At 46.9% G+C, this 12,651-nt stretch overlaps 1 protein-coding gene across 1 annotated transcript; it reads left to right on the top strand.

The window, feature by feature from the left end:
• Window positions 1–487: 487 nt before the first annotated feature.
• Window positions 488–8,048, top strand: LOC121872817. The gene is made up of 4 exons (XM_042375867.1): window positions 488–735; window positions 892–1,634; window positions 1,901–1,959; window positions 7,924–8,048. The coding sequence occupies exons 2-4, from the start codon at window positions 1,079–1,081 to the stop codon at window positions 7,954–7,956; spliced, it is 648 nt and encodes a 215-aa protein (XP_042231801.1). The 5' UTR covers window positions 488–735; window positions 892–1,078; the 3' UTR covers window positions 7,957–8,048.
• The last annotated feature ends 4,603 nt before the right edge of the window (window positions 8,049–12,651 follow it).

Raw genomic sequence — 12,651 nt, 5'->3', positions numbered from 1 at the left:
ATATCGACTACTATGCCAACTTAGGGGTGAGTAACGAGGAAGTTGGTGGTGGCTGACACACGCACACACACACATACACACACACACACACACACACATACATACATACATACATACATACATACATACATACATACATACTGTACATACACACACATGTAGGTCAGTACTGTATAGTTCATAAGTAACCATTGTTGTGTCTTTCTCCTACAGGGTCAAGTAGCCTACCTGGTGTATCCTGACTACGAGAAAAACACTCAGACTACGACCACTACTACTACCCCTACCACTACTACTACTACCCCTCCTACTACTACTACTACTACCCCTCCTCCTACTACCACCACTACTACAACTACTACCCCTCCTCCTACTACCACCACTACCACTACCACAACCCCTCCTCCTACTACCACCACTACCACTACCACAACTACTACCCCTCCTCCTACTACCACCACTACTACCCCTCCTACTACTACCACCACTACCACAACTACCACCCCTCCTCCTACCACCACCACCACGACCCCCAAAACTTCTACCTACCCTATCGTCTTGTACGTCACCGTCCCCCCTACGACCACCACCCCCACGTCCTGGAGGCCTCTACTGGTGGCCAACCCTTACTACAACAACCACTACTTCCCCAGCAGTAGCAACATGGAGCTACAGTATCCCCTTCTGGGTGTACAAGGACAGCAGCAACAGCAGAATCAGTCTGTCGTTAATACGGTATACCTGTCAACTGTGGTTCTGTCTGTGTGAGAGAGAGAGAGAGAGAGAGAGAGAGAGAGAGAGAGAGAGAGAGAGAGAGAGAGAGAGAGAGAGACAAGCAAAAGACACTGACAGAGAGAGAGACTCAGCTACCCCCTCCCTCCCTCCTCACAGGTACACACCCACCAGAACCTCGTCATCAGGCTGGCCAACGGCACCAACCTGACCACCGTCAACGTCTCTACCGTAGGAGTGCCTGACGGTGCCACTACGGTGCTCCTTGGCGGCGGTGTCAGCGTTGGAGGGGAAGAACCATCCATTAGTGAAGGGGTAGATACTAGTGGAGGAGGACATACTACTGATGGAGGCGATACTACTGGAGAAGGAGATACTACTGGAGGAGGAGATACTACTGGAGGAGGAGATACTACTGGAGAAGGAGATACTACTGATGGAGGAGATACTACTGAAGGAGATACTACTGAAGGAGGAGATACTACTGAAGGAAATACTAATGGAGGAGATAATACTGACGGAGATACTAATTGTGGAGATACTACTGACGGAAATACTACTGACGGAAATACTACTGACGGAGACACTACTAACGGAGATACTACTGACGGAGATACGACTGAAGGAGGAGATACTACTGAAGGAGGAGATACTACTGAAGGAGATACGACTGAAGGAGGAGATACTACTGAAGGAGGAGATACTACTGAAGGAAATACTAATGGAGGAGATAATACTGGAGGAGGAGATAATACTGACGGAGATACTAATTGTGGAGATACTACTGACGGAAACACTACTAACGGAGATATTACTGACGGAAATACTACTGACGGAGATACTACTGACGGAGATACGACTGAAGGATGCAGATGCGGTGACGAAAACGACTCCTCAGGCAGGTGGGTGGTGAATAATGTAAACAATAAAACGATGCTGTGTGTTGCTGTTGATTTATGTAAACACCAAGTCATACGTTACCTAACCTAACCTAACCTAACCTAACCTAACCTAACCTAATCTAACCTAATCTAACCTAATCTAATCTAACCTAACCTAATCTAAACTAGCCTAACCTAATCTAACCTAATCTAATCTAACGTAACCTAACCTAACCTAATCTAACCTAACTTAGCCTAATCTAAACTAACCTAACCTAACCTTGCAGTGGAGAAGGCGCTGACGATGACCTACACGAGACCTCTGACAACCTGCTGGATCCTGAAGGTTAGTAGTGACGTCACCTAACCTAACCTAACCTAACTGGTGAACCCCTGGATTATATTATATCTCTGTCTCTCTCTCTCTCTCACTCTTTTACTTTTTCTCTCTCTTCACCACACACACACACACACACACACACACACACACACACTCTCTCTCTCTTCACACACACACACACACACACACACACACTCTCTCTCTCCCCCACACACACACTCACACACACACACACACACACACACACACACACACACACACACACACACACACACACACACACACACACACACCTCTCTCTCTTCACCACACACACTCTCTCTTCACCACACACACACACACACACACACACACACACACTCTCTCTCTTCACCACACACACACCTCACTCCCTCTCTTCACCCACACACACACACACACACACACACACACACACACACACACACACACACACCTCTCTCTCTCTCTCTTCCCCACACACTCTCTCTTCACCACACACACCCCCCCACTCCCCTCTTCTACACACACACACACACACACAAACACACTCTCTCTTCACCACACACACACACACACACACACACACACACACACACACACACACACACACTCTCTCTCGCTGATTGTTAAAGGGTAACATGTCAGTCTCTCGTAGGGGAAAAAATCAACAGATTATACAACCAACTCCTTCATGTGTACAGGATATTTCCCTACCGACCTTCTCCCTTTCTCCCCACCCCCTGTTCCCTCCCTACCCCCTGTTCCCTCCCTACCCCCTGTTCCCTCCCTACCCCCTGTTCCCTCCCTACCCCCTGTTCCCTCCCTACCCCCTGTTCCCTCCCCTCTCCATTCTCCCCACCCCTGTTCTCTCCCACCCTGTTCCTCCCACCCCTGTTCCCTCCCTACCCCTGTTCTCTCCCACCCCCTGTTCCTCCTTGGCAGATGTAAGCAAACTTGACTGAAAAAAGGTATGGTTTGATGTAATTTAGTATTTATTTATTTATTTATACATTTATTGGCTCCTGTGTAACATATCCGCTCAAACTCTAGTCCTGAGGTCAAATTGGTTCGATCCTTGGGGAGGAGAGAGAAGGGAAGGGAGGAAAAGAAGGAAGGAGGAGAAGGAAGGGGGAGGAGGAAGGGAAGAAGGAGAGACGAGGGAGGAGGGAGGAAGAGGAGAAGGGAGAAAGGAGGAAGGAAGAGGAGAGGAGAAGGGAGGAAAGAAGGAAGGAAGGGGAGGAAGAGGGGTGGGGAGGGAAGAGGAGGTGGGGTGGGAAGGAGGAGGAGGTAAAGTCAGGGAAGGAAAGGGAGATGAGAAGGGGGGACAGAGGGGAAGGGGGGTTACTCATTACTAATCCATCCAATCAAAACTTTACCTAATCCAAAAGCTCAATAATCAATTCCCAGTAAGATTCAAGGTTAGGAGTTGGTGTGTGTGTGTGTGTGTGTGTGTGTGTGTGTGTGTGTGTGTGTGTGTGTGTGTGTGTGTCATCATCAGCCGTCGCGCCATTATACAGAAGCATTGACGACCACACTACCTAGACCATAGGATACGACCTTCACACTATAGGATACGACCTTCCACACTATAGGATACAACCTTACACACTACTCTTAGTCCATAGGATACGACCTTCCATACTACTCTTGAGCCATAGGATACGACCTTCGACACTATAGGATGACCTTCCATATACTCTTAGGCCGCAGGAGACGACCTTCCACACTATGAGGATATGACCTTCCACACTATGGGATACAACCTTACACTACTCTTAGTCCATGGGATACGACCTTCCATACTACTCTTAGGCCATAGGATACGAACTTAAGCACTACTCTTAGGCCGCTTAGGATACGACCTTCGACACTATAGGATACGACCTTCCATACACTACTCTTCCGGCCGCCAAGGAACGACCTTCCGCACTAGGATACGACCTTCCACACTATGGGATACAACCTTACACTACTCTCTTAGTCCATGGATGACCTTCCATACTACTCTTGGGCCATGGGATACGAACTTAAAGCACTACTCTCTTAGGCCATGGGATACGACCTTCGGCTTTCTAGGATACGACCTTCCATACTACTCTTGAAGCCATGAGGAACGACCTTCCCACACTATAGGATATGACCTTCCACTATAGGATACAACCTTACACTATCTTAGTCCTGGGGATACGACCTTCCATACTGCTCTTAGGCCATAGGATGCAAACTTAGCACTACTCTTGAGCCGCGGATACGACCTTCAAACACTACAGGATCGACCCCTTCCGCCTACTCTTAGGCCATAGAACGACCTTCCACTATGGATATGACCTTCCACACTATAAGTCGACCTTCCATACTACTCTTGGGCCGCAGGAGACGACCTTCCACTAATAGGATACGACCTTCCACACTATAGGATACGACCTTCCATACTAATCTTAGGTCATAGGATACGACCTTCCACACTATAGGATACGACCTTACACACTACTCTTAGGCCATAGGATACGACCTTCCACACTATAGGATACGACCTTCCATACTAATCTTAGGTCATAGGATACGACCTTCCACACTATAGGATACAACCTTCCATACTACTCTTAGGCCATAGGATACGTCCTTCCACACTATAGGATACGACCTTCCATACTACTCTTAGGCCATAGGATACGTCCTTCAACACTATAGGATACGACCTTACACACTACTCTTGAGGCCGCAGGATACGACCTTCAACACTATAGGATACGACCTTACACACTGGATACGACCTTACACACACTACTCTTAGTCCACTGGGATACGACCTTCCATACTACTCTTAGGCCATAGGATACGACCTTCGACACTATAGGACACGACCTTACACTACTCTTGGGCCATGGGATACGACCTTCAAACACTATGGATACGACCTTACACACCTCATAGATATATGATACAACCTTCGACACTATAGGATACGACCTACACACTACTCTTGGGCCATAGGATGCAGCCTTCACACTATAGGATACGACCTTACACACTACTCTTAGGCCATAGGATACGACCTTCCACACTATAGGATACGACCTTACACACTACTCTTTTGAGCCATAGGATACGACCCCTTCCGCCCTCTCTTAGGCCATAGGATACGACCTTTCAACACTATGAGATACGACCTTGCACCCTCTTGGGCCGCAAGGATACGACCTTCCACACTATAGGATACGACCTTCCATACTAATCTTAGGTCATAGGATACGACCTTCCACACTATAGGATACGACCTTCCATACTAATCTTAGGTCATAGGATACGACCTTCCACACTATAGGATACGACCTTCCATACTAATCTTAGGTCATAGGATACGACCTTCCACACTATAGGATACAACCTTCCATACTACTCTTAGGCCATAGGATACGACCTTCCACACTATAGGATATGACCTTACACACTATTCTTAGGCCATAGGATACGACCTTCCACACTATAGGAAGTTGAAGCACCTGTACGAGATTGAGGAAGAGGAGGAAGAGGAGGAGGAGTAGGAGGAGGAGGAGGAGCACAGGTATTGGAGCCATTGAAGACCTTATTAGTGGGCTTATTTACCTGCCTAGAGGAGAGAGGTTTATACAGGTGACCATCAGTGGCTGGGGGGGAGGTGGAGAGGAGGGGGGGAGAGAGGGAGAACTGAGGGTGGGGAGTGAGAAGGAGGGGGAGGAGGAAGGAGGGAGAGGGAGAGAAATGTTTATCAATATTAAGTGAAATGAGTTTGTTTTATCTCTCTCCCTTAACTATAGTGAAACCTCGATATAACGAACTTTCCTCTCTCTCCTCTCTCTCTCTCTCTCTCTCTCTCTCTCTCTCTCTCTCTCTCTCTCTCTCTCTCTCTCTCTCTTACCACTGTACCCCACTATACACCCTACTGTAACTAACCACTGTACCACACTATACACCCTACTGTAACTAACCACTGTACCCACACTATACACCCTACTGTAACTACCACTGTAACCCCACCATAACCACTGTACCCACACTATACACCTATTGTAACCAACCACTGTACCCCATTATACCACTGTACCCACTCTATACACCCTACTGTAACTAACTACTGTACCCACTATAACCACTGTACCCACACTATACACCCTACTGTAACTAACCACTGTACCCCACTATAACCACTGTACCCACACTATACATCCTACTGTAACTAAACACTGTACCCCACTATAACCACTGTACCCACACTATACACCCTACTGTAACTAACCACTGTACCCACACTGTACACCCTACTGTAACTAACCACTGTACCCAACTATAACCACTGTACCCACACTATACACCCTACTGTAACTAACCACTGTACCCACACTATACACCCTACTGTAACTAACCACTGTACCCCCACTATAACACTGTACCCACACTATACACCCCTACTGTAACTAACCACTGTACCACTGTACACCCTACTGTAACTAACCACTGTACCCCACTATAACCACTGTACCCACACTATACATCCTACTGTAACTAAACACTGTACCCCACTATAACGACTGTACCCACACTATACACCCTACTGTAACTAACCACTGTACCCACTATAACCACTGTACCTACACTATACGCCCTACTGTAACTAACCACTGTACCCACTATAACCACTGTACCCACACTGTACCCTACTGTAACTAACCACTGTACCCACACTATACACCCTACTGTAGCTAACCACTGTACCCACTATAACCACTGTACCCACACTATACACCCTACTGTAACCAACCACTGTACCCACACTATACAGCCGACTGTAACTAAACACTGTACCCACACTATACACCCTACTGTAACTAACCACTGTACCCCACTATAACCACTGTACCCACATTATACACCCTACTGTAACTAACCACTGTACCCACACTATAACCACTGTACCCACACTATACACCCTACTGTAACTAACCACTGCACCCACACTATACACTTTACTGTAACCAACCACTGTACCACACTATAACCACTGTACCCACACTATACACCCTACTGTAACTAACCACTGTACTCACACTATAACCACTGTACCCACACTATACACCCTACTGTAACTAAACACTGTACCCACACTATACAGCCGACTGTAACTAACCACTGTACCCACACTATACACCCTACTGTAACTAACCACTGCCACTATAACCACTGTACCCACATTATACACCCTACTGTAACTAACACTGTACCACACTATAACCACTGTACCCACACACTATACACCCTACTGTAACTAACCACTGCACCCACACTATACACTTTACTGTAACCAACCACTGTACCACACTATAACCACTGTACCCACACTATACACCCTACTGTAACTAACCACTGTACTCACACTATAACCACTGTACCCACACTATACCGTGTAACTAACCACTGTACCACACTATAACCACTGTACCCACACTATACACCCTACTGTAACTAACCACTGTACCCACACACTATAACCACTGTACCCACATTATATACCCTACTGTAACTAACCACTGTACCACACTATAACCACTGTACCCCACACTATACACCTACTGTAATAACCACTGCACCCACACTATACACTTTACTGTAACCAACCACTGTACCCCACTATATACTGTACCCACACTATACACCCTACTGTAACTAAAAACTGTACCCCACTATAACCACTGTACCCACACTATACACCCTACTGTAACTAAACACTGTACCCCACTATAACCACTGTACCCACACTATACATCCTACTGTAACTAAACACTGACCCCACTATAACCACTGTACCCACACTATACACCCTACTGTAACTAACCACCGTACCACACTGTAACCACCGCTGTACCATACTATATCCTCCTGTAAACTAACCACCGTGTAACCGCCACTGTACCCTGTCTGTATGTATGTCACCAGTGTACCGGTGTAACGAGAGAGGTAACAGCTTGATGTCCAACTTCGTGAACCCTTCCTACCCTTACCGGGACACAACAGCTGGCATCTGTATGTTTAGGCTGGACATACGACCCCGAGTCTGTCAGGTAGGTGGAGTACTGGAGTTTATTATTTGGATTTGTTTCTTACAGTGTGGGAGGTGGTGTGGGTGGGGGGAGGTGTGTGGGTGGGGAGTGTGTGGGAGAGGTGTGTGGGTGGGGGAGGTGTGTGGGAGGTGTGTGGGTGGGGAGGTGTGGGAGGAGGTGTGTGGGGGAGGTGGGTGGGGAGGTGTGTGTGGGTGGGAGGAGGTGTGTGGGGGAGGTGTGTGGGTGGGGAGGTGTGTGGGTGGGAGGTGTGGGTGGGAGGAGGTGTGTGGGGAGGTGTGTGGGTGGGGAGGGTGTGTGGGTGGGAGGAGGAGGTGTGTGGGGGAGGTGTGGGTGGGGAGGTGTGGGTGGGGGAGGTGTGTGGGTGGGGGGAGGGTGTTGGTGGGCGGAGGTGTGTGGGGGAGGTGTTGGGTGGGGGAGGTGGTGTGGGTGTGGGGAGGTGTGTGGGTGGGGAGGTGTGTGGGGAGGTGTGTGGGTGGGGGAGGTGTGTGGGTGGGAGGAGGTGTGTGGGGGAGGTGTGTGGGTGGGGAGGTGTGGGGTGGGGAGTGTGTGGGTGGGGGAGGGTGTTGGTGGGCGGAGGTGTGTGGGGGAGGTGTGTGGGTGGGGAGGTGTGTGTGGGTGGGGGTGTTGGTGGGCGGAGGTGTTGGGTGGGAGGGAGAGGTGTGTGGGTGGGAGGAGGTGTGTGGGGGAGGTGTGTGGGTGGGGGAGGTGTGTGGGTGGGGGAGGGTGTTGGTGGGCGGAGGTGTGTGGGGGAGGGTGTGTGGGTGGGGAGGTGTGTGGGTGGGGAGGTGTGTGGGTGGGGAGGAGGTGTGTGGGGGAGGTGTGTGGGTGGGGGAGGTGTGTGTGGGTGGGGAGGGTGTTGGTGGGCGGAGGTGTGTGGGGGAGGTGTGTGGGTGGGGAGGTGTGTGGGTGGGGGGAGGTGTTGGTGGGCGGAGGTGTGTGGATGGGGGTTGGTGGGGAGGAGTGTGTGAGGGGTGTTGGTGGGGAGGTGTGTGGGTGGGGAGGGTGTTGGTGGGGAGGTGTGTGGGTGGGGAGGTGTGTGGGTGGGGGAGTGGGGTGGGCGGAGGTGTGTGGATGGGGGTGTTGGTGGGGAGGTGTGTGGGTGGGTGGGTGTGTGGGAGAGGTGTGTGGGTGGGGAGAGGTGTGGGTGGGGGAGGGGTGTTGGTGGGCGGAGGTGTGTGGATGGCGGGGGGTTGGTGGGGAGGTGTGTGGGGGTGTTGGTGGGGGAGGTGTTAGGGGGGTGGGGGATGGTGTGTGGGGTAGGTGTGTGTGTGTGTGTGTGTGGGTGTTTGTTTGTGTTGGGGTGAGAGAGAGAGAGAGAGAGAGAGAGAGAGAGAGAGAGAGAGACAACTATATTCCCTAACATAAGAGCACCGTAACACAAATCTCTACATTAGTCTCCCCTCAAACATCAGAACCACACAACGTTTTCTACCACTCAGTAATAAAGAAAACGGGTATATCAGAGCGTAGACTTAAACGCAGTTACTTATGTAATCTTTGTCCGCGGCGCTTTGTAATGTCTTCACTTAACAGGGATATAGTTAGTACCATTATGTACCAGTAAGTTAATGAAAAATATATTTGATTTTTTTTTAATATTAACGATAGAAAAAACTTTATTGTCTTTTATAGGTTGTCTTTTGTGAGGTATTAAATATTAATATTGACGGAGGAGAAATGGGCCATAACTCAAACACGCAAAATAAAACTCAGAATTAACGCACCAAATCACAGAGCACAAGAAAACACCTCTAGAAAAACCAGGACTCGTTGTTAGGTCAAGGAATCAGTGTTTTCGATATATTTTCCGAATTATTCACCAAGATGGACTATATAAAAATACTCCAGTGAACAAAATCTCATTATTAAAATATTTTCTAGTGAACTAAAAAATCCATTGGTTGATTTTGGGGTTTAAATGAATCCTTAATACCGTAATGTTTGGTTAGCTTAGATTAGGGATTTTATTATCTTACGACCAAGAAGCGCCGTTGGAAAATCCCACACACACACACCTCGTCAATAATCCCGCATCGCCTGATGTGATTATCGCTAGAGTTCCCTCATCTTGAAGTCTCGGGCGTTGAGGGAATGAGGAGTGGAACTTTCTTTACTGATGAGAAGGGTTGAGAAGAGTGTAGGGGTGGGGGTGGAATTAGGGAGGGAGGGAGGGGTGGGAGTAGCCAATCCACGAGCAGTACAGTATTCAGGAAGCCCAACCAAGCCTAGCCTCTAGGTACGGTTTAATGGACGGCTATACCTCGCTTTGTGTACACTCGTCTTTCTTTTCAAATTTAGTGGCTACAAAATTATGTAATACGCTATAGTTAAGTAGTGCACTGATGTATATAGAAAACTATACTAACGATGTCATAACTTTTTCTGTAGACTGACAAAAGCTTTCTGATAAACTATAAAATCTTATTACGTATATCTACCGTAAGCAAATAATTAAAACCCTTCTCTGATGTTATTACTGTACTTCAACAGCCAAGGTCTCCAAGCGTGTAAAAAGTTTAATAATTTACACTAATCCACCAACAATAAGTATGAGATATATGTGGTAAACTCTATCAATACACTAACGCATCTCTTACACGGTCATAACTGGAGGAAGAAATATTTAGCCAACGTAAAATAAAGACACGTTGCATTTTGGGTTAAAGAACAAATAGAACAGATTATTGTATACTTATTTTGTATCTGTCTGCAGGGCCGGATTCAGGAGTGGGCAAAGTGGGCAGCTGCCCAGGGGCCTCCACAATCTGGGGGTCTCCACATATTACAATATTTTATTTATTTGTTTATTCATTTGGATTATTTTTATTTTCATTCTTTAAAATTCATGTGTACAAATTCCCCTTACACAGACACACAAAAGTGTGTGTGTGTGTTGAAATTCTACACTATCAATAAATATACAGTTAATTAAAATTTCTCAATGTTCTAATTTCCTCAATATAACTGCACATGGCTTCAAAATTCTCCAAAGAAGTGTTCAAATTTCAAAATTTTCCAGGGGGGCTTACAGCGCCCCCCGGAACTCCCAGATATTTAGGCTCGCTTCACTCGCCACCCCATCCTCTTGGGTAGTTATAATAGGGGAGCCTCCACAAAGAGGCTGCCCATGGGCCTCCACAGGTCTAAATCCGGCACTGTCTGTCTGTGTGTAGGTTAGTAAATTTCGACCGTAAAAATTCTACGGACATGTCAACTAATGTTTGGGTTAGCGTTTGGTGGTACAGCTCTGCTGGAACGCCTGACTCTTATACGACTGTGTCCCGAGTTCTATCGGGCGTGAGAAGCGCCCGAACAGCTAGGAAGATGATATGTGGCTAAAGAAACGGCGCAAACAACGAAAAATTAATGAAGATACAGTGACCTGGAAATACCTAAAAAACAGTTATAAATTACGTCATCAGGTGAAAATTTAGAGGCGTGTTAAATCTACTTAGAAATAATACACGAAACTTTTAAGTGTTCTTGTGTCCTGATAACAGTCTGGGGCCTCCCTCTCAGGTCTAGATACGAGCTGTGGGTGACAAATGCCAGATACATTCAGCTTTAAGTATGATTAATTTTTTTAAACAAATAATGTAATCAAGTAGGGATTATTATGATATATTATGGGTTGTTTTATAGTAAACAAGAATATCTGTAGCCTAGCGCCGAGGGAAGATATTGGAAGAAACACTCAATAAATGGTATAATATGTCGTCATCTCGCACAGTTTGGGTGAGAGTTAGCGACGGTTGTCTCCTCAGCTGGTGGCGAACGTCCTCTGCTGAAGGAAATGTTGACGCTGGTAAATTATGCAGCGATTGGGTCAAATTAATTAATGCAGCATTAATGGGTTAATTTCCGTAATAGCTTTTGGCTGGCTAATTTACATTATTTTTTTGTTGGTTGGTTGGTAGAATGTAATCTCCTTGCGACTTCAGTAAATTACCGGTAATGATAAATAAATAAATGGATAGAATTTACTGTTAAACTGTGAACATCTACCGTGTGTGTGTGTGTGTGTGTGTGTGTGTGTGTGTGTGTGTGTGTGTGTGTATCAGCCTACTTAAATTACTACAATGCATCATGACTACATCTTACCTTCACTACACAAGGTAAGGATAGACGTAGTGGAGACTAACCTGGCGGCGCCGACGGAGGGCGTGTGTGTGCGACAGTACTTGACGGTGCAGGGAACGGTGTGGCGACTCGGTGTGCAGCGCATCTGTGGCACCAACAGCGACACACACTGTAAGTACCAACAACATATCATCTCTACTGATAAAACACCTGTAGGAGGCGGTGAAGGGGAGAGGGGGAGAAATTTTACGTGAACAGGAGAAATGACAATAATGCTGGTATTATTATTATTATTTTGTTATTTTATTATTATTATTATTATTATTATTATTATTATTAGTGTTTTTACATATATTTTAATGCGAGTCCCTGCTGTTATAACTGCTATATTATATCATTATAGTGAGCATTAGTAATGAATATGATTCTCTTTTGTTTTCATCTGTATCTACGCTCACGCCTGAACCACTGCACGTTCGCCCACGCCTATATCTCTATACCTACGCCCACGCACGCCTATACC

The sequence above is a fragment of the Homarus americanus genome, unplaced genomic scaffold, assembly GCF_018991925.1.
Source record: "Homarus americanus isolate GMGI-L3 unplaced genomic scaffold, GMGI_Hamer_2.0 scaffold11022, whole genome shotgun sequence".
NCBI lineage: Eukaryota > Metazoa > Arthropoda > Malacostraca > Decapoda > Nephropidae > Homarus > Homarus americanus.
The sequence above is the reverse complement of the archived record's forward strand: the minus strand, read 5'-3'. Positions and strand labels throughout refer to the sequence as shown.